The sequence below is a fragment of the Ciconia boyciana genome, chromosome 14 (assembly GCF_034638445.1).
Source record: "Ciconia boyciana chromosome 14, ASM3463844v1, whole genome shotgun sequence".
Lineage (NCBI taxonomy): Eukaryota > Metazoa > Chordata > Aves > Ciconiiformes > Ciconiidae > Ciconia > Ciconia boyciana.
In genome coordinates, this window is record NC_132947.1 from 2,677,974 (window position 1) to 2,696,356 (window position 18,383).

Sequence of the window (18,383 nt, forward strand, 5' to 3'; positions counted from 1 at the left end):
CTGCGTGTTGCCCATAAACAATGTTTTCTACCCGCATGGGTGCCCAGGGAGCCTCCAGGCTCCTCCAAGGAGCAAGATCTGGCCTGGGCTCGGGTGAGAGGACCAGGGCTGGGCATGGCCGAACCTGCGGGGAATGAGACACCAGCAGGAGCTATTTTTGGAAAGGAGAGCATTTATTAAGGCACAGGACCGAAAGGCAGGACTCCCTGCTTCTATTTTCAGCTCTGCTAGTGACAGAAGTCGCCTTGGGAGATGATTTTGGCTAAGACTGAGGGATGTGGAAACCCAGAGTGAGGCATTTAGGCTCATGTTTAGCCTTGTAAATGAATAGCTGGGTTGCAAATCACAGCAGGATTGCTTACAGGAATAAAGATGATGGATGCTCCTGGCTAAGGGTAGGTGCAATACGGCAGCATCTTTACCCCCGGAAAAGTCGTGGCATTATCAGAGTTTTGCTTCTGATTCACTGGAGATTTAAATTGAGCTGTAAATAGTCCCATTCTGATTAGGAGGCTCTCTGAGTGGTAAAAGGCATTTGACAATCTCTGTTTCTCTTCGGCATGGATGTTCTTTCACCTTGGTTTATTGTCGTTGCATTTTCATGGCCTTTGATTTACACTGGAGTTTTAGATACTTGAAAGCCAGCGTTTTACAGAGACCACAGCAAATGGATTGCTGGGATTACAGATGGATTGCCCATGAGCATTTTGGTTTTATTTTAGCACAATTATCAACGCCTTGTTTACATCCCCAAAGTAATTATTAAGTGTTTTAAATGTTTTAAGTTGCTTTCCATTGTGCAGCTCTTAAACGCCTGTAGTAAAATATTCCTTCCTTTCCGGCTTTGCTCTTTCTAATTAAACAAATCGTTAATTCCCTTTCCCAATTCCAGGGAAAGCCAGCGAAGTGTGTAACAAGCACAGTGGCTTGTTACAAGCTTGTGCCACCTCCTTCTATCATATCCATCTCCATTGCATCCAGGAATCCAGCTGCTAATTATTGGTGCTCCATCAGAGGAAGCCCAGTGTTTTTGCATGTCAGCGAATGTTATTTGAATACAAGTATTTCAGGAATAAATTTAAAGGTCTTTTTAAATTCTTATGTAAATGGGTGTGTAGATTCCTTTTGGAAGGCAAATTAGATGATTAACCTGAAAAGCTTTATGATGATTCTGTCATATGCTTTTACTGAGAAAAAAAGAAAAGGACAATCTTTCCTGTTTCAAGTCATTTTAAGTATTTTTTTTTTCAAGGGGGAGTTCAGTCATTTCTTTTTCCATTGCTAATGTGAAGCACGGTGGATATGAAATCTGGATATGCAGATTTTGTGCTGGGATTTATAAATTGTAATAAGAAGCTTGCATGGGTGTTTTAAGTCATCGTAACCTTTGGATGTAAAGCCAGACTTTGGAGGACTTTGGATTTATTAGTATTAGCAGCAGTCAGATTTGCACAGCTGAGTCTTGGCTGAGCTTAAAGGTCTAAGCAACAGGCGTGGGGGATCCCAGAGCAGCAGAAGGTGCTGGGTGTCCATAGGAATGGGTGGTGGGTGAGAAGATGCGGTGACAGGAGATGTCCTTCTCCAGTGGCTCCAGGAGGCTGGAGCTTCCTCCGTGCCATCGCTCTACGGAGGAGACAGTGGTCCAAAACCACATGGAGGAGACAGTGGTCCAAACCCACACGATGCCCTTTGCATCCTGGGTTTGGGAGAGGCTGGTGCCGGCTCCAGCCGTGCATCGTGTAGGACCCAGCTTCTGTCTGCTCAGGAGGAGGATATTGTCTTCTCCAAAGCTCTAAGCAGAATTGGCATCTTTAATGTAAAGATCATTAGACAGGACATAATTATCATTCCTTATTGCACATTAACATTACCCAGAGTCAGGCTGCAGACATAATTTGCCTTGATTAGATATGTAGCTTTAAAAATTAGATTCATCCCAACCTCTACACTATTTATTGGTCTGTTTCCCTTTCCCTAGCTATCCATTATCATCTGGAACCCTTTCCTGCACTGTCTGGATAGATTAAGTGAAATTAAAGCGGAGTCAGCCTTCCGGTTCCCCGCTGCCCTCCCTCCGTGGGAGCTCGGAGGATACACACCATCTCCGGTGTGGACATACCTCTCAGCTTTCTTCTTCCACCCCCCTATCCATAGGGGATCTGCAGCTCCTTCAAAGCCTCCCAGGAGCCATACAGACCCCAACCCCCTGAATTCAGTTTCCTTGCAGAAAGGTTTCTTTCTCTTAGTCTCCTTTTACAGCCTCCCAGAGGTTTGTGGACCACAGGGTCAAGCAGAGCAGCTGTGCATCACCCTGGAGCTATTTTGGGATGCTTGTGCAGCTCACCCTGGGATGAGCCAGTGCCTGCATTCCTTGCTGACGGGACTGTTCCTTACCCGGTGGCTGAATGTCCCCATTGGGACAGAGACAGGGGGAGATTTTGGTCCACGTGGGATTTGGCCATGGAGCTCTCATGCTTCATTGAAGAAGCTGGCGCCTTCTCCGTTGCCTCCCATGCTCGGCAGCGCTGTAATTAACGCTGGCCCCGCGAGCGTGATCTGCATCAGGTCTCCCTGGCAATGAGAGCCCTGGGGAGCGCAGAGCCGAAATTACAGCAGCACCAAGCTGGCCCCAGGGAGACGAGGGGAATGGAGAGGGTGGGGACGAGCCTGCAGCGATGTGCTGGGGAAGGGAAGAAGCAGCACCCAGATGTCCCACTGCCCCAGCAGCACCCAGAGCTGCCCTGTCTCTACCCGCATGACCACTGCTTGCACAATCCACCCCTGCGATTTGAAGTGATAAAGTGATTTCTTTTCCTTTCTTTTTTCTGCCGCATCAATATATGTCTAGTGACCAATTTAACATACAGGAATCCTCCTTCTTGTGGTGTTTGTCCCTGCCAGGACTCATCGTTTGAGCATGGCTTCATTCTGGATCCATCTGAACTGGTCACCTTCCCCAATACGCTATGCAAGTCTGCATTGATATTGACACTTTGCTTTCAGCACCTCTCCACGCATTTTATTGTGATGCTTGCTCATAAAAATACAACCCCCATTCTATTTCAATCAGAAAACAGCGGGTTTTCTTTTTCCCCTGATCCTTTTCCATTATCTTTTTTTATTTTCCTCTTCTCTTTCTTCTTTCATTGGTTATTCATTTGTTTCTCACTCCAACATAGGAGTTTGCAGCAAAATCTGGGCCACACCAGCAGCGGGGTTGCCTGACCCCGTTGCAGCGGTGCGGGGCTCTGCTTCCCCTGCCACGGTGTGGGCAGCAGCAGGGTCCCGTCTCCAGCTCCCAGGGCCTGGCCCAGGCAACTCGGAGGGATGAGTGGGAGTCCATTTGGCTGCAGGGCAGGTTGTGGTTGGCTTGTTTATAGCAAGGGTTTTAAAAGACCAGCTTGGGGAGAAAAAAATTTTAAGTGACACCCAGAGAAGACATTAAGGGACATCATAAGTGGGATTGCAAGGGATGTTTTCTTACTCTTTTGAGGTTGTTTCAAGTCTCCAGGTACCAGACCTGATGCGAGAAGAGGAAATTTGCAGTGAGAAATCAGGCAATTGTCCTTATCTGGTCTGCGCTGAATTAATCTTGTTGCTGACAAAGCTCAGCCTTCGCTGAGATGACTCTAAAGGTCCCTTACCTCCAACAGGCAGGGACGTTTCAGCCTGTGGTTCAAATAAATACTGCAAACCCCCCTATTTTTACCTGTTACTGTGACATTAATGGTCATTGCAAAGCCACAAGCACGACCCAGTGGTGGGAAACTCCTTTTCTTTATACAACGAAAAGGAACAGCACCCACCAGCTGAACCGTACCTTATAAATATTCAATATGCAGTTTGTAGGAATGTGAGACAAAGCCAGACAGCTGAATTATTTAATGCTTTTAAAGAATGCAGCTTTTAGTTTCTCCCTGCGCTGGCCTAGTTTATTGTATCAGTAAATCGATCTTTAGTAAATTAATTTCCCTCCTTTTGTTTGAGCAAGCAGTGGGCATCACGGGCTGGTGGAAACCTTTTCCGTCCTTGAGCAGATGCCAGGACACCTCTGTAGCTGCGGACTCGGGCATCGAGTGTCAGAAGAGAGTCAAGCTCCTGTCATTCATTTTGTGCCTTTTGATTTGCATTAGTGCATCCGGCATTCACGAAAAGCACAGAGCGGGCAGTTTTGATGGGGACAGCCTGTGAATGACAGGGTGGTGTGGCACTTCTGAGGCTGCTTTTGGGACAGCCCATGGAAGTAGACGTCAACGAGACTTGGATGCGTACTGTAAGGGGGTTTTGAGAATCCCCTGTCGTTTTTGTGGCAAATAAAAGAGGCTGAGCGAGCTGATATCAGAGCTGGGTCCCCCAAGCTCCCGGCAGGATGGGGCTTCTTTGTGTCCTTGCGGGGCTGGGACAGAGAGGCCAGCCCAGCTCCCTCCCTGATGGCAGGGTGTCTCTGGCTTCATCCTAAGGTTCTAACAGCACCAAGATCACATCCCTTGGACTGGATCAAACCCCTGCTGTGTCCCGTGTCTGGCCACAGAAGAGCATCCACCTCCTAGTGATGCTACAGCAAATCTGGGAAGCTGCCAGCCTTTGCAGGCAGTAAAGGGTTAATCGGGAGTACCTGCCTAAAAAAGGAACATTAAATCCACCCAAAATGTCCTACCCTGGCAAGGATGGGAAATGCAGTCCCACTCCTGTGTAATGCAATTCTGTGGATGAAAATGCATAAGCAGAGCATCGGTGGAGTTTGCTCTGGGTTTGCGTTCAGAGCTCTCCTGCTCGTGAGCCAGTCTGGTAACCTGTTATCACGTTAATAAATGAGCATTTCCCTGCTTGTTTGCATGCTTGTTGAAAGCATGTTGCAGTAAGAGCTGATGGTTCCTTGGGGAAATAATGTCAGGGGTTATCGAGGCCCCTGGGAGGGTAATTGGATTGGCACTGGCCAAACTGGGAACAATCCAGTGGGTCCTTCCACGCACAACCTTTCAGTTACTAAAATCGGGGAATTTACTTTCTCTTTTTACATGGTGTTGTAGCAGTGGCACAGTAAATATGTCCAAAAATGCTCTCTGGTCTAGTTTGAGCAAATGTGAAAAACTGCTGCTCTGAAGACTGACGTTCCCTCTCTCTCTGTTTTATTTTTTATTTTTGTCTTATATAGTTTTCTACTAGTTTTCTCCTGCCTGGTGCTGTCTGTCTTTTCGACCATTGATGAGTACCAGAACAGCTCAGAAGGGGCCCTTTACATCCTGGTAAGTTGGGGGGTTGCAAATGAAGCCATCAAGTGAGGCATTAAAACAAAGTCAAAAACACAATAAAAACCTGAGGTTGGGAGTGTTTAACTGGGGCAAGAATTTAAACTGGTCCTTGTGAGAAGACGACCACTGGGACGTGCAGGTAAGAAACGGGGAAAATGTAAAAAAGGAGAAATCTGTATCAAGAATACTCTGAACACAATATTTTTAAGGATCCTTTAAAAACCTTCTTCCTGAACTTTTCTTTGTTCTGCATTTATCTCCAATTTCAAAACACAGTAGCAAGACTGATCCCAACGGAAAAGCAGTTTGATGTCCAACAGCTCCCAGTATTTAAAGCTGCAGATGCGCTGCGTAGGGAGCAGCCGCGTAGCTGCCTTCTCTCCTACGCTATAACATCCCTGCAACTATTTGATCCGACATCAAGCTGCAGACTCTTGTTCCTTAAATAGCCTGGCATCCCTCGCGCTGACAATGTGGCTTGTGCCATCAAGAGCCAGCAGAGATCCTGCATGCACCGCCACGTCGCGGGGCTGCCGGATTCACGCGTCTCCTTTCCTTTTGTCTTTCTTCCTCTTCCCCAGTCCCTGCCCTACATCGACATCAAACGGCACTGCAGACTAATTAGGGCTTCGTCAGGTTTGACACGTGAGAAAGCTGAGGCAAGCGCCGCTAGTAAAGAAATCAGAGGGAAGGGAGCGCGCGCAGGGTATTCGGGTGGCGATGGAAAGAGCTGCGATGCACATCATTGGCGTGCTCGCTTGGCATCAGGGGACAGAGGATCTCCACCACCCCTGAACTGCATCGCCCAGCACCCAGTGACAACCCAGTCCAGTTTTCTAGGGAAAAAGCTCAAATCCCCTGTGAAGACCGAGACAAGACTCCTAGGATGGAGCAGTCAGTGGTTCCCATCTCTGGTCTTCCCTGAGCTGCTCAGCATTATCCTAGTCAAGTCCTGGAGACTAACGGTGGGGAGATAAGCAGGTACTCATCAGTCTTGTGATGGGGGACAGAAACATGATACGAGAAGGTGTAAAACTCTATTCACAGGCTACGATGTGCAGTACATCTCACCACCCCAGGGGAGGGCGAGGGTAAACACAACAGCAAAGATCTGACAATCTTTCCAGCCTGGGCTCTCCATTTAACAGTGCTGGTGCAGACAGCTCTGCGTTATGTTTTCTGAGGTGTGCAGAGTTTAGGTTATGGGTTTGTATGTGATTCTGGAACATGCTCGCCATCGCGCTGCTTTCTCGACTAACAGCGTTGTCTCCCTCGCAGGAAATCGTCACCATCGTGGTGTTCGGGGTCGAGTACTTTGTAAGGATCTGGGCGGCCGGCTGCTGCTGCCGATACCGGGGCTGGAGGGGAAGGTTAAAATTTGCCCGCAAGCCTTTCTGCGTCATCGGTAAGACCTGCCTCCCTGCGTGGGATTTCCCAAACCAAAATGGCTATTGCAAGCGCTTGCTTGCACAGTGCTCCGGTTTCTTGCATGCATTTTGGGGGTTGATCCTCAGCTGCTTTATGGTCACCTTGAGAAGAGAAGGAGCACAAAGGCAAAAGTCCTAGTCCATGGACACGGTTTTCGTTATTCTGCACGAGGCCCACCCTGTTTTCTGCAGATCTGGGAGCCCTCCCGTTGCCCTGCGTACCCCAGGCATCGCTGGCAGCCACCCACAGCCACAGAAAGAGGGTTTAGCCAGGAGAAGCTGAGCGTAGGAGCTGGGATCCCGCGATCCTGTGTCCAATCTCGACACCGACTTGCTCACGAATCATTGAAACTCTCTGTGTCTCACTTTGCCTTCCCTGGTGCTGATGAGCTGCCTCACAAGGGAGTTATAGACTTAATTAATTCTTGTTTGTAAAGTACTGGGCGATCCTCTTGTGAAAGGGGCCATCTGTGCACAGCAGTTATTTTTAACGGGGTAAGGAGTGGGCAGAGAGGCCATGCCATTCGCTATGGAGCCTGCTTTCAAATGTCTGGGAGCTGGCAATGGTCATATGCAGGACTTAAACTTATTCCACCGAAAAGCACTCCTATAAAATTTGCATAGAAAACCAGGGAAGAGGGAGGTTTTCAGGATCCTTGAATTTGGGATACATAAAGCAAGGCTTTTTTTCTTGGCCTTTCTTTGTCCGTGAGCACCCTGGGATTGCTGTGGTGGACCTTTAGGTTTTCATTCCCAATTTAGACGGGGGAATTCACACTTCTGGACAGCACTGTGTAGCAAGCAGCTGTGGCTGATTAAAAAAGGGCATGCATTTTGCAAGGATTTAATGCAGTTTGGCAGTGTTAACACTGAATCATATCAGAATTCAGGCTTTGCAATATTTGACACATTTTCTGTGGGAATGATGAGTGTGGAGAAGGAAACTAGAATGTTTCCATAAGGTGTGTAGTGGCTCCTTTCATCCAGGTTAAGATTTCTGCTGTGTCCTTCCAGCACAAGATACAACTGATATAAGATCTCTTTCGTGCACAGCCTTCTGCTGCCAGTGGCAGTAGGAATGCCATCCCTTTTGGTAGGGGTTCAGCAGTATTTCTTCAGCTTTCAATGCCCTCTGTTTGTGCAGACATCATGGTGCTGATCGCGTCCATCGCCGTGCTGGCGGCGGGGTCCCAAGGGAATGTCTTTGCCACCTCGGCGCTCAGGAGTTTGAGGTTCCTGCAGATCCTGCGCATGATCCGCATGGACCGGCGGGGCGGCACCTGGAAGCTCCTGGGCTCTGTGGTCTATGCACACAGTAAGGTGAGCAAGCCCCAAGCAAGGACATTGAGTCGCTCTTCATGTTTCCCCCCACCAGAGACACCACTTTGGTTCAGTTCTCCACCCTGAACATCTCCCAGGCCTGGGGAGATTGGAAAGACACCGTACAGTAACATGGGGAGCAATGCAAAGTCAGAGACACGAGGTCCGATGGAGCCCTCCAACCAGTAGAGAAGAGAAAGGAGGGATGTTTAGATCTTTGCAGGGAATATCTTGAACGTAGTGACCACCTGCACGCTGATACAGCTCATTTCAAAGAGTTAGCAATTAGCCAGCAGCCTCGTTAAGCACAGGTGTTATTGCGAGCTCTTTGTCTAGGATGCACGCTTCAAAGCGGATGCATTTCTGAAAGCGCATCCTGCGAGCAGCAGCCTCTCATGGACACGATTACTGTGCCGGCTTCCTCTTCCCAACGTGAGATCACGTACCAGTCGCAGAACCAATCCCTGGTGTAAGGCACTTTGGCCTTTCTCCGGTTTGGGAAGAGTTTGTTGATCTTTTTTGTTTTGTTTCCCACCACTGAATTTATGAATTTAACATTTCTCCTCTTCCATGCACTTTTTCCCCTGAAAAGCTTAGCCAGCTCATTCAGAACTGTGTAAAAATCACAGGGAATTTGTAGGTCTCTCTTGTCCACCCTGGTATTAACTTCATCCAAAAACAATCACTCCTGTGAATTCTGAATTAAAACTTCCCTGAAATTGGGGGATATTGTATCCAGCCCCAGCTTTGTAGCTCCTTCCCAGTTAGTGGAAGGGACCTGCCCTAAGCAGAGTCCCCACGGATTTGGGGTTCCCATTTCAGTTTTAACCCCACTTCTCTGTGTGAACTGGGGAAATTTTATTTTTTTTTTTTTAGTCTCAGTTCCACATCTTGAAATAATGGAGGTATTAACACTCCCTTTCCTCCTCCGTTTGCTGTATGTGTTTGGATGATGGGGTCTTCAGGACAGGGATCACCCCATGTGCGTGGCAGGGCCACCTCCAGTACATGGTCCCATCTCAAAAAGTGGCACTACTGATCTCCACCCAAAGCTCCAAAGCCTAAACAAATGCAGGGAAAGTTCAGATCCAACCGCAAGCAAGTAACTCAGCTTTTGGAGATGAGCACCATGACTGCAATTACTCTCTTCTATCCCTTAATGATCTTGCAGGAGCTGATTACTGCCTGGTATATTGGCTTCCTGTGCCTCATCCTGGCCTCTTTCCTGGTATACTTGGCCGAGAAAGGAGAAAATGAGCACTTTGATACGTACGCAGATGCACTCTGGTGGGGTCTGGTAAGTAATTTTCCTAGAACAGCTGCTGGTTATTAAAATAAAATGTCCATTAACCCTCCATCTTGTATCACTTACGTGAGGAATCGACTTACGGAGTGCTTAGTTAATGTTTTTATTAAATGGCTTCAGGCTACTCCGTTTAGCTCTTTTTCTTAAATAAACCTCAGAAAATGTTAGGACGTAGCATTGCTTGAATTAGCTGGAGCTGCAAGGAAACTGGGAACTTGTGTGCTCTCCATCGTGGGGTTTAGCTCTGTCGCGACAGTAGAGGCAGGTCAGATAAAGACCCCACGCTATGGGGTGACAAGTTTGACAAGTGTTGCCGCCTTTTAGTTATTTAAAATCATACTTGGGCAATGCGCTGTTAAACACGCTGGAATAAATTCTGTAAAATTAATAGGGTCTAAGTACCAGAAAGGCTTCAGCGCTGAAAGCACTCCCCTTTCACATCTTTGCTGACAAAGGAGGAAAGGGCAATACTTTTAGTTTGCTCTGTGTGTGCGTGTGCATGTGAATTATTGGATTAGCCGATTAACAAAGAGAGAATTAATGACGTTCTAATCTTCTTGCGTTATTGTTCTTCTGCTCCGACACTGTGGTGCTAGTTTGACCTTGATTACAAAGCCTGTAATGAAAATCCCAGATCTGATCAAATCCCAATAACAGGCTTGGGGAGGAATGGGCTGATCAAGCAGCTCCTCTGTTCCAACAAAGGGAAAGAAGCAGTAAATTGCTTTTCAAGTCCCTTGGTTATGACAGAAAAATAAAAACAAAGCCCAATTTGACATAACTAGAAAATAAACACTGAGGAAAAAGTGACAGCCCAGATTAGAGCTCAGTCTCGGGAGAACCATGTGCAGATTTATCCCTCCTGCTTCCCAGGCTGTGCGAGCCTTTGGCAGAGGATCATCTCCCCTCATTTCAGGGTATGGAGATGCACCAGACTATTTTGCCACTCAGAGTAAAATTTGAGCTTCATTAAAATAAACAGGTTTTGTCATTGTCCAATTCACGGGTCCAGTACAGACAGATGTTAAGAGATGGGCAAAACAAATCAAATTTCAGGTTCAGAAACTCATCCCTTGGTCTGATCTTAGTGGATCCAATCCCTGTAGTTGTCTATATAAATTATAAAAACTTGTAAACCAATTTTGCAGTGATTTTGGAGAGAACATTGCTTCGACTTTGTGTTTCAGTAAGGAATAGCCATGTAGATGCATTTTCTAACCGCTTAGTCAAAGTGGCATCTAATTGATAGGGCTTTTAGTGGGTCCAATTAAACAGCGCTTTAGGATTGTACTTCCTTTTGTGTAAAAGTGATTTTATTCTAAGCTGAACGTGTGAGGTTTCCAAAGCCACACCAGCACAGTGTCAGCTCCCGCTCCTGGGGCCAGCTCTGTCTGTAGAGGCCGTGGGATGGGGACAGCTTCCCACTTGGTGCAGGGAACGTTGGGGTCCATTGGGCAGAAGTCTCAGAGAAGATCTTCCTAATCAGACCATCGCTCCCTGCCTTGCCCTGCCAGTCCCAGGCTCTTCAGATCCTCTCGGCAGCCTCGGGGGATACCCAGCATTTCCCACTAGTGAGGTCCATGGACTGAAGTGGGAAAATGCGTCTTTTCCTGCAGTTTGGAGTTCAGGGGCTTCTTTGTCTCCAGCAAATCTCTCGTCTCCTTCCCCACAACGCACACAGCAGCTTGCCAGCACTCTCTTAATGTATCGCAATAATACTGAGGAGGGGAAAAACTACCCCTAAATTAGGTTGTATGAAGTGGCCATAATTCATCCTGTTGGGCTAATATGCTGTTTTTAAATAGGAAGGGAGACCGGCTAATAGGCAGTGCTGGGAAGATTAGGAATAAACAGCATCAGATCTTTATGCGTGCAAATAGCCCTGCCTTCTTTCGTGAGATGCCGAAAGGGAGTTGGGGGGAACTGTGCCGGTTTGCTTCCCCTGCCGAAGGCGCAACCCCGTCTCCCAGGGGAGGCTCGGAGCTGCCGCAAGTCTCTGCACCAGATGGCAGCTCTCTCTGTGTCAGCTAAAGGCAAGAAAATGCTCCCGACTGGTGAGAAAACGCTGTGTGTCGAGCAGGGAGGGTGGCAGTGCTGTCCTGGGTGTCAGGGCATCGCTGCTTCCCACAGAGGTGCCCGTCCCAAGAAGCCGGGGGTCCTCCCGGCTGCCCGACCTGCACCTCGACTTGTTCAGCTCAGGACATGTGGTGACCCTGGCTCCTCCATCTCCCACTCTGGTGTCGCGGGACTTTTGGCCATGTCGTTTTAGTTTTAAGGCTGTCTGACCAAGGGTTGTGTGGTGGTCTCCTCCCTGCAGATTACTCTCACCACCATCGGCTACGGGGACAAGTACCCGCAAACCTGGAACGGGCGGCTGCTGGCAGCTACCTTCACGCTCATCGGCGTCTCCTTCTTCGCCCTTCCTGCCGTAAGCAGAGGCTGCAGCGTCTCGCTGGGAGGGGGGCTGACCTCTGCCGCGCTTTGTCCCTGGCCCCTGGAGCTGGTGGCAACGCAAGAGCTACGTCCAGCGGTGCGATGCACCCAGAGACCTCCCGACTGCGACTGCTCCATGGCTTTTGAGTCAAAAAAAAAAAGGGGGGGGGGAGAAGAGGGGAAACCATGTCTGAATATCCACAGCTCGGGCACTGCGTATATGAGTGAACGGGATGGAAACTCTAGATTTGGCACTGCACAAATATTTATTGAAGAGAAACCGTTTTTTTTCCTGCAAAGGGCTGTTCCTAGGGGTGATTATGCCACTTCAGCAAATTACCCCTGTCCCTTTCGCAGTGCATTTCACTGTGTTGCATGGATCTGATTTTCCCTTACGGGGATAATTTGCAGAACTGTGTGGTTATTTTGTATTTTATCAGCCAGCTGGAGGTGGTCTGGTAAAAGCAGCAATGCCAGTGAGTGCCAGCAAAGTCCGCTCCCCACTGCTGCCCCTTCATGGGGAGCGTGTCTGCCAGGGCTGCCTTGGATGGAGGCTTCTCCTTCCTTCCCCTGCACATTTCAAGCAAAACATGAGCCAGAACAAACCTTTGGAGGGAGAATTGGCTGCAACGTTTTAGTGAAAACTTAGCTAATGCCTTGCTAACTGCAAATTTTCACTCTCTTCCCCAGGGCATCTTGGGTTCGGGGTTTGCTCTGAAGGTTCAAGAGCAGCATCGACAAAAACACTTTGAGAAGAGGCGAAACCCAGCAGCGGGCCTGATTCAGGTGAGGGTCACATCCAAGGAGCCGTGGCGTTACGTCATCCTGATTTTGGGGGGCTTAATAGACTTTTAGAAGTTGGGGAGGAGATGGGCAGGTGAAAAATGGGGCCGCGTGTGTGAGGTGTGAGACAGCAGCTGGTGACTGGTCTTGTCTGGGAATAAATGCCAGGAAATCAGCCATGGGAAAATAGCATATGTGGTAGGCAATCTGGGGGAGAAAAGGAACGAAATCCAGCCCAGCGCAGCAAGACAAATGCATTAAGACAGTCTGTTTTCGCCAAACTTTTTTCTTTTTTTCCCCCAAAGAGAATATTTATACTGATATAAAGTTACAATTGGGAGCATTTTCTTCACGATAACAGATGTCTGCGCAGAAGGCTGGCCTTGGTGCTTTGAAATTAGAGTCATTTGACATTCCCCTGCTCCTCTCTCTCCAAATTTTTTAACTCCCTAATGTGCAACAACACCCATTTGATACCTGACCTCACCCTGACAGCAAGTGCCTGGTGCCCACGCACTTTTAGCTGGACTTACACGTGTCAGGAATATCGTGGTACCACCCCAAATTTGTCATATATCAAATCAAGGAAAAGACAAAATGTCGGACCCATCCCACAGAAAACAGAGGGAGGACTCGGTGTTGGCTGAGGTTTATAAAACCGAGGGTAGCGCTGGCCATGTCTGGGTCCACCATCCCACTGTGTCTGCTCTGCAGGCGGCTTGGAGATTTTATGCCACCAACCTGTCCCGGACGGACCTGCACTCCACCTGGCAGTACTACGAACGCACCGTCACCGTCCCCATGTACAGGTACCTCCTCCTCAACCTCCCTCTTCCACTGCCTTCCTTATGATGCCACTGTCTCCATATTTATTTTTATTATCTGGATATATAGTTTCGTTTATTTATTTACTTTTTTTGGGTTGAAAAAGTTGATTTCAAAAGCTCTTAAGGGCTGGTATATGCTTTTTTCTTTTGGAGTTTTTTTTGCTTTGGGTTTTTTTGTGTGTTTATTTTTGACTTGATTTTAATTTCTCTGTTGTGTTTGTTTTTTTTTTTTTTTCTTTTCATGTCTGTGTGTGTACCCGCTCTTCTTTTCACCTTTATTTCTCCACGTCCACTGGTAGTTGCATTGTGTTGTGACAGTTGCCGTGCCCAGGTGTGAAGACCTCCCTCCCGAGCTGCCCTGGATCGTAGGTAAACGCCACCCTCCTTGCGCCCTTGCTTGGGCTCTTCTTGCTGCTCCAGCTGCTCTCTAAGGGTCCTTCTGCCTTTCAGCAAACTTCTGTCCCTCCCTTGACTGGCCCAGCTCTCTCCCCAGGTGCATTTGCCCTGGGTTCCCCTTTCCTTCCCTTTTTTTTTTTTTTTTTTTTAATCTGAGGAAAAACAAATCAGGATTCAGTGAGCATTTTCCCATTCCTTGCATTTAATTTATCCATCACGATCTGTTGACGCGAGTAGGGAAGGACGGCGGAGCCGTGACGGATGATGCTGATAAAGCACCGCTGTGTTTTAGCAGCATCCATCTGGCTTACTTTAAGGAGAGGTAACTCGTCATCATACCCAGGCAGCTTTTTCAGCTGAAACGACACAGGTTAGAACAGTGCTGTGGGAATTCACAGCCTCTTGGGATTTGGAGCTTCATGGAGATGGGGACAGAGTCCCCTGCCATGCCTCGCTGCCCTCCGGGACGTGGGAAAGCACTGCATCTCCCATGTCACTCTCAGGGTTGGTGGCATCGAGGAGGAGGCTTCCCAGAAGCTAAAATGCAAAGCATTGCCGTTCATTTTACACTTCACGCTGCACCGCATCGTGGGCAGGGCCGTGCATCCCTTTCTGGCGTGTTTTTAGGGGCTACCCAGATCTCTTTGGGTTTGAACAGGAGTTGGACGTGTTGGTTAGATATTCCCGTAGCTTTGCGGGGTTTCGTTGGGTGTGATGGGGCTCCCTGTGCCCCATCTCCCTGCTCCCAAGCAGGGCTGTGGTCCAGCACCGGGTTGTGCCACTGCAGGTGTGAATCCCTTTGTGTTTTCCCATGTTACTGGTGCCTTTTAGCCCTCAGGCAGACAATCTGGATATATTTCCTAGGGTAAACATTAGCCTGTATTTGAAACACAGCGGCCAGCCTGTTAAACCATCTTAAAAACCTGTTGGCAGTCACATTGTTGTGGTCAGTAAGTTTTCATTGGATTCGTTCCCAGTGTGTGTCTGATTGGTTGCTTTTTCCCTAGAGATTTCTGAATCGACTTCAAGATTTTGCTTAAAAAAACCCAAACCAACAACCCAACAAAACAGAACAAAACTGTTTTCCAATAGCAATAAACCCACCCTCCATCGAAACCCTCCCTCCCAGTGTTTGACCTTCTGGCTGTACATTTGCAGCACCGGCAGAGATCAGCCACTGGAGAGGATGAGGACCGGAGCCTGGTCCAAAGTCTGCTGCAAAATGCAGAAAGCCAGGGGCTGATTTCAGTGGACTTTGTCAGGTTTTACTGCTGTTTGAAAGACTGAACTTACCACGCAGCCAGACATACAGTGACACCCTTTTGAATGAGGACGTACTGGGGTAATTACTTGCTACTTAATCCGCTTGTTAAAACCTGTATTTCCCATGGAGCTAATACATGGAAGAAAAGTAAGCAAAAGAGCTCCAGAAGAGGCTAAATAAAAACTTTGGGGAGGAGAAAAAGCAAAAAACGCAGTTTAGTGAAGAGCCCAGCTATCTTGAATAAAAAGGCAAGAAAAAGTTGTAGCGGGGTCGTAGCAGTTTTGCTGGCTGATGCTGCGGGTGCTGCTCCCAACGCCGGCCCCAGGCAGCAGCGTCACCCTGGGCTTCCCTGGGCACAGGTTTCTGCTCTCCCAGCTTCACCCTTAAACCCCAACTCCTGTCTGTGCGCAGGCGAAGTGAACATCACCTGGGAGAGTGAGCTGTGGGCGCACCGATGGATTCAGCTGTTAGTCAAACGGAATTTTTTACCGCGAAAGCAGTGAACCTCTTTTGAATGTGTTTTGGATGCAGTCAGATAAATTAGTTGGGGGGAAAAAAATGTTTAAAAAAAGGGGGGGTAACTGTATGTTCTGGCTGCAGCTTCCATCACTCACACTGTCCATCTATCCTCGTCTACCCACTTCACTAAGCCAGCTGGCGGGCGCTGGCAGCCCTGTGCTGGTGCAGCCTCAGCGGCACGTCAAGCCCAGCGCCGCGTTAAGGCGATGGCTGCTGCACGCGGCTGAAACGCACAACGTGGTTAGGAAGTGGGTTGGAGGAACACGATATCCCCGTCTCCCTCCCGGGTGCCTGGGGGTGATCTGCAGTCACTGCTACTTTGGCACCCTGTCTGCTCAACGTTGGGCTGCTTATTCCTCATAGCCCTGTGACTTGAGCTTAGCTGTCTTCTCAAGGCATCTCCAAAAAGACTGGCTGCTTGATATGAGAAAATTATTACACATGCCTTGGAGGAGTTCACGTGTCTCCAGAACATCACTCAAATCACTGCAATGGAGCTAGTCTCACTTGTTTGGGGAAAATATGGTGGCATCTGAGAGCAGCTTAGATTTCATCTTTAAATTCAAAATGTGGTAGAACCGAATCTGAAATATGCACAAGGCTCCTGTACGTGCAGGTATGGTTTGGGCTTGTCATACATGCATAGCTCGCTGCACCCAGACATGGTAGCCTGTCATGCATCAGCCACTGGATTTGCTGAAAAAAAAAATCTACTCTTTATTGTCACTCGTGAGAACAGGGCCTTGATCTCAACTACATTCAAATATTGGTCTTCACTAAAAAAACCCCATTGGCACACCATGCCCGAGCCAGCAGCCCAGCCCAAGGAGTCCCCGGCTGATGGGACCGAGGGCTGCGGATGTCTCACGAAAGGTCTCTCAGAGGCCCCCCACATTTTCCCCGCTCTGTGGTGCCCGTTTGCTTTCGGAGCAGGGTGCCAGCTGCCTGTCCCCGAGGGTGGCACGGGTGCGCAGTGGTTTCTGAGCTGGCTGCAGCAGGAGCGAGCTCAGCCCGCGCTCCCGTGCTCACCTGTAAGCCTGGTCACAGCGCATCTGCTCCCGGGGATACACTTCGTTCATGTGCTAATTTTCTTTATCCTGTTTCTTTTCCCTTCTCCTCCATCCCACCTTCCCCCCCTGTTTTTCTTTCTCTTATCCCTTTGGTTTTCTTTGGTGAAAACACACGAAAAGCACGCAAACGCAAACGTACGGTGCCTCCAGGTATGAAGTGCATGTGACTCTGAAACTGTGTGTCATGTCACTCCTTGTTCTTCGTTTGGGACTGTAACATGCAAAGCCTTTAATTAAAAAAAAAAAAAAAAAGATAAAAAAAGAAACCTCTGAAGATCAGTTTTTTCAAAGGAATGAGTGAAAGCCCAAACCAGACTCCCCATCCTGCTGCCTACAGACTAACTCCATGCACCTCCATGTATATTTTAGCTATTGGTACACACAAGTGTTGGGAAGCTGTCTGCCAAAATGTCGATTTAAGGAAGGAGAATGGGAGAGCGCTTGATAAGCTTGCTTTTTTAAGGATGATTTCTTGATGGTCTTACCAACCTCCTCCAATCCATACAAAGCTTAACAAGAAAACATCCCCGTTCATACTTCCATTTTCCCTCTGCCGTCACTCCTGCGTGTTCCCCTTTCTCCAGCCCTCTTTTCCCATCCTTCATTGTGCCATTTGTCTCACTTCATGCTGTAGGAGCTGTGCCCACCAGGTAACACCAGGTTTGCTGAATTTTGCTGGTGTGGCGGCACCGTGGGACGCATCAGTGGTAGCACAGAATAAAATCACAGTAGCAGCTGTGCCTGCTTTTGAGGACAACGTCTGGAGGAGAGAGAGATCTGGAATGCTAAACTGAAATGATCATTCATTTCTTCTAGTAATCCAGTCTGATTTTTGGGAAAGGTGTGTCCCATCTCAGCAGGACTTTTCCATTTCAGTTTTTTCTTCCAAGACTGACCTAGAGCCAAGCAGTTATTAGCCCCAGTTATTCAATCTGGGACTCGACCTTTTGGGATCAGTCCAAATGCAAAGACCTGTATATGGCTGTGTAAGATTTATGAGAAATAATATTATCTCGGGTTCTTCAGAAAAGAGTAGATTTTCAAATCACAGGCATATTTTATGTGAGGTGGGTATCTGAAGGTGTAGTCAAGTCAATATTTTAAGATGGGGGAATAAATGGCTTGCATTTCAAGACTGTGGGCCAAGCTCTGTTCTTAGAGCAGTTTAAATCCTCACTAGATGCATTAATGCTGTTAGAGCTGATGTGATTTAGTGCCTGATTTCCAAACCTGCTTCCAGTTTTCACAGATGCAAGTTTTACAGTCTTAGTAAATCACACTTACCACTTTGTGTGGTTAATTTGCAGCAAATTGCATCAATGAATTGCAAGTGTAATATTGCAAGTGTAAAATACATTTTCCTGTTGTGCTGAACAACAGCCTGTTTTGAGAATCAGGCATTTTTCTGCTGCTGGGAGTGAAATAAGAATGTGCCAGTTCCATCCAATTTCTTATAATAAAATATTTTATAAGTTTCATAAATGTTCTCAGTTATGAAAAATAGCTTAGGCTGGAGACATAAAGTCATGGTTAGGGTAAAAATTGGCTCCTCGTAGGAACTCCAACACGGCATGGAGACTCATTTAAGTCCCCATCCCATTCCAGCATCCATCTCCTTGTCACCCTCTTCCTAATTGTTCATACTGGGGCTGTTCAAAAGAATCAAAAAAATCATCGTTGTCTCTGTGTGCGTGTGTGTCGTGGTGTGTGCGCGTTTTTGTGTATGCTCCCACCCCCTGTTGTGTGCCGCTGCCCTCCTCGTGTTGTGGGTTTTTGATGATGTCCT

At 47.9% G+C, this 18,383-nt stretch overlaps 1 protein-coding gene across 5 annotated transcripts in view; it reads left to right on the forward strand.

Annotated features, from left to right (window-relative positions):
- Nucleotides 1-18,383, forward strand: part of KCNQ2 (potassium voltage-gated channel subfamily Q member 2) — a 67,978-nt gene that overhangs the window by 19,670 nt on the left and 29,925 nt on the right. For 4 of the 5 annotated variants that reach the window (XM_072879077.1, XM_072879076.1, XM_072879078.1 and 1 more), the window contains exons 2-9: nt 5,156-5,246; nt 6,531-6,657; nt 7,824-7,999; nt 9,171-9,296; nt 11,623-11,733; nt 12,429-12,524; nt 13,236-13,330; nt 16,718-16,747. In XM_072879077.1, the coding sequence (XP_072735178.1) occupies nt 5,156-5,246; nt 6,531-6,657; nt 7,824-7,999; nt 9,171-9,296; nt 11,623-11,733; nt 12,429-12,524; nt 13,236-13,330; nt 16,718-16,747 (852 nt within the window). The remainder of the gene's footprint in view (nt 1-5,155; nt 5,247-6,530; nt 6,658-7,823; nt 8,000-9,170; nt 9,297-11,622; nt 11,734-12,428; nt 12,525-13,235; nt 13,331-16,717; nt 16,748-18,383) is intronic. The other variant, XM_072879079.1, reaches the window with a different exon arrangement.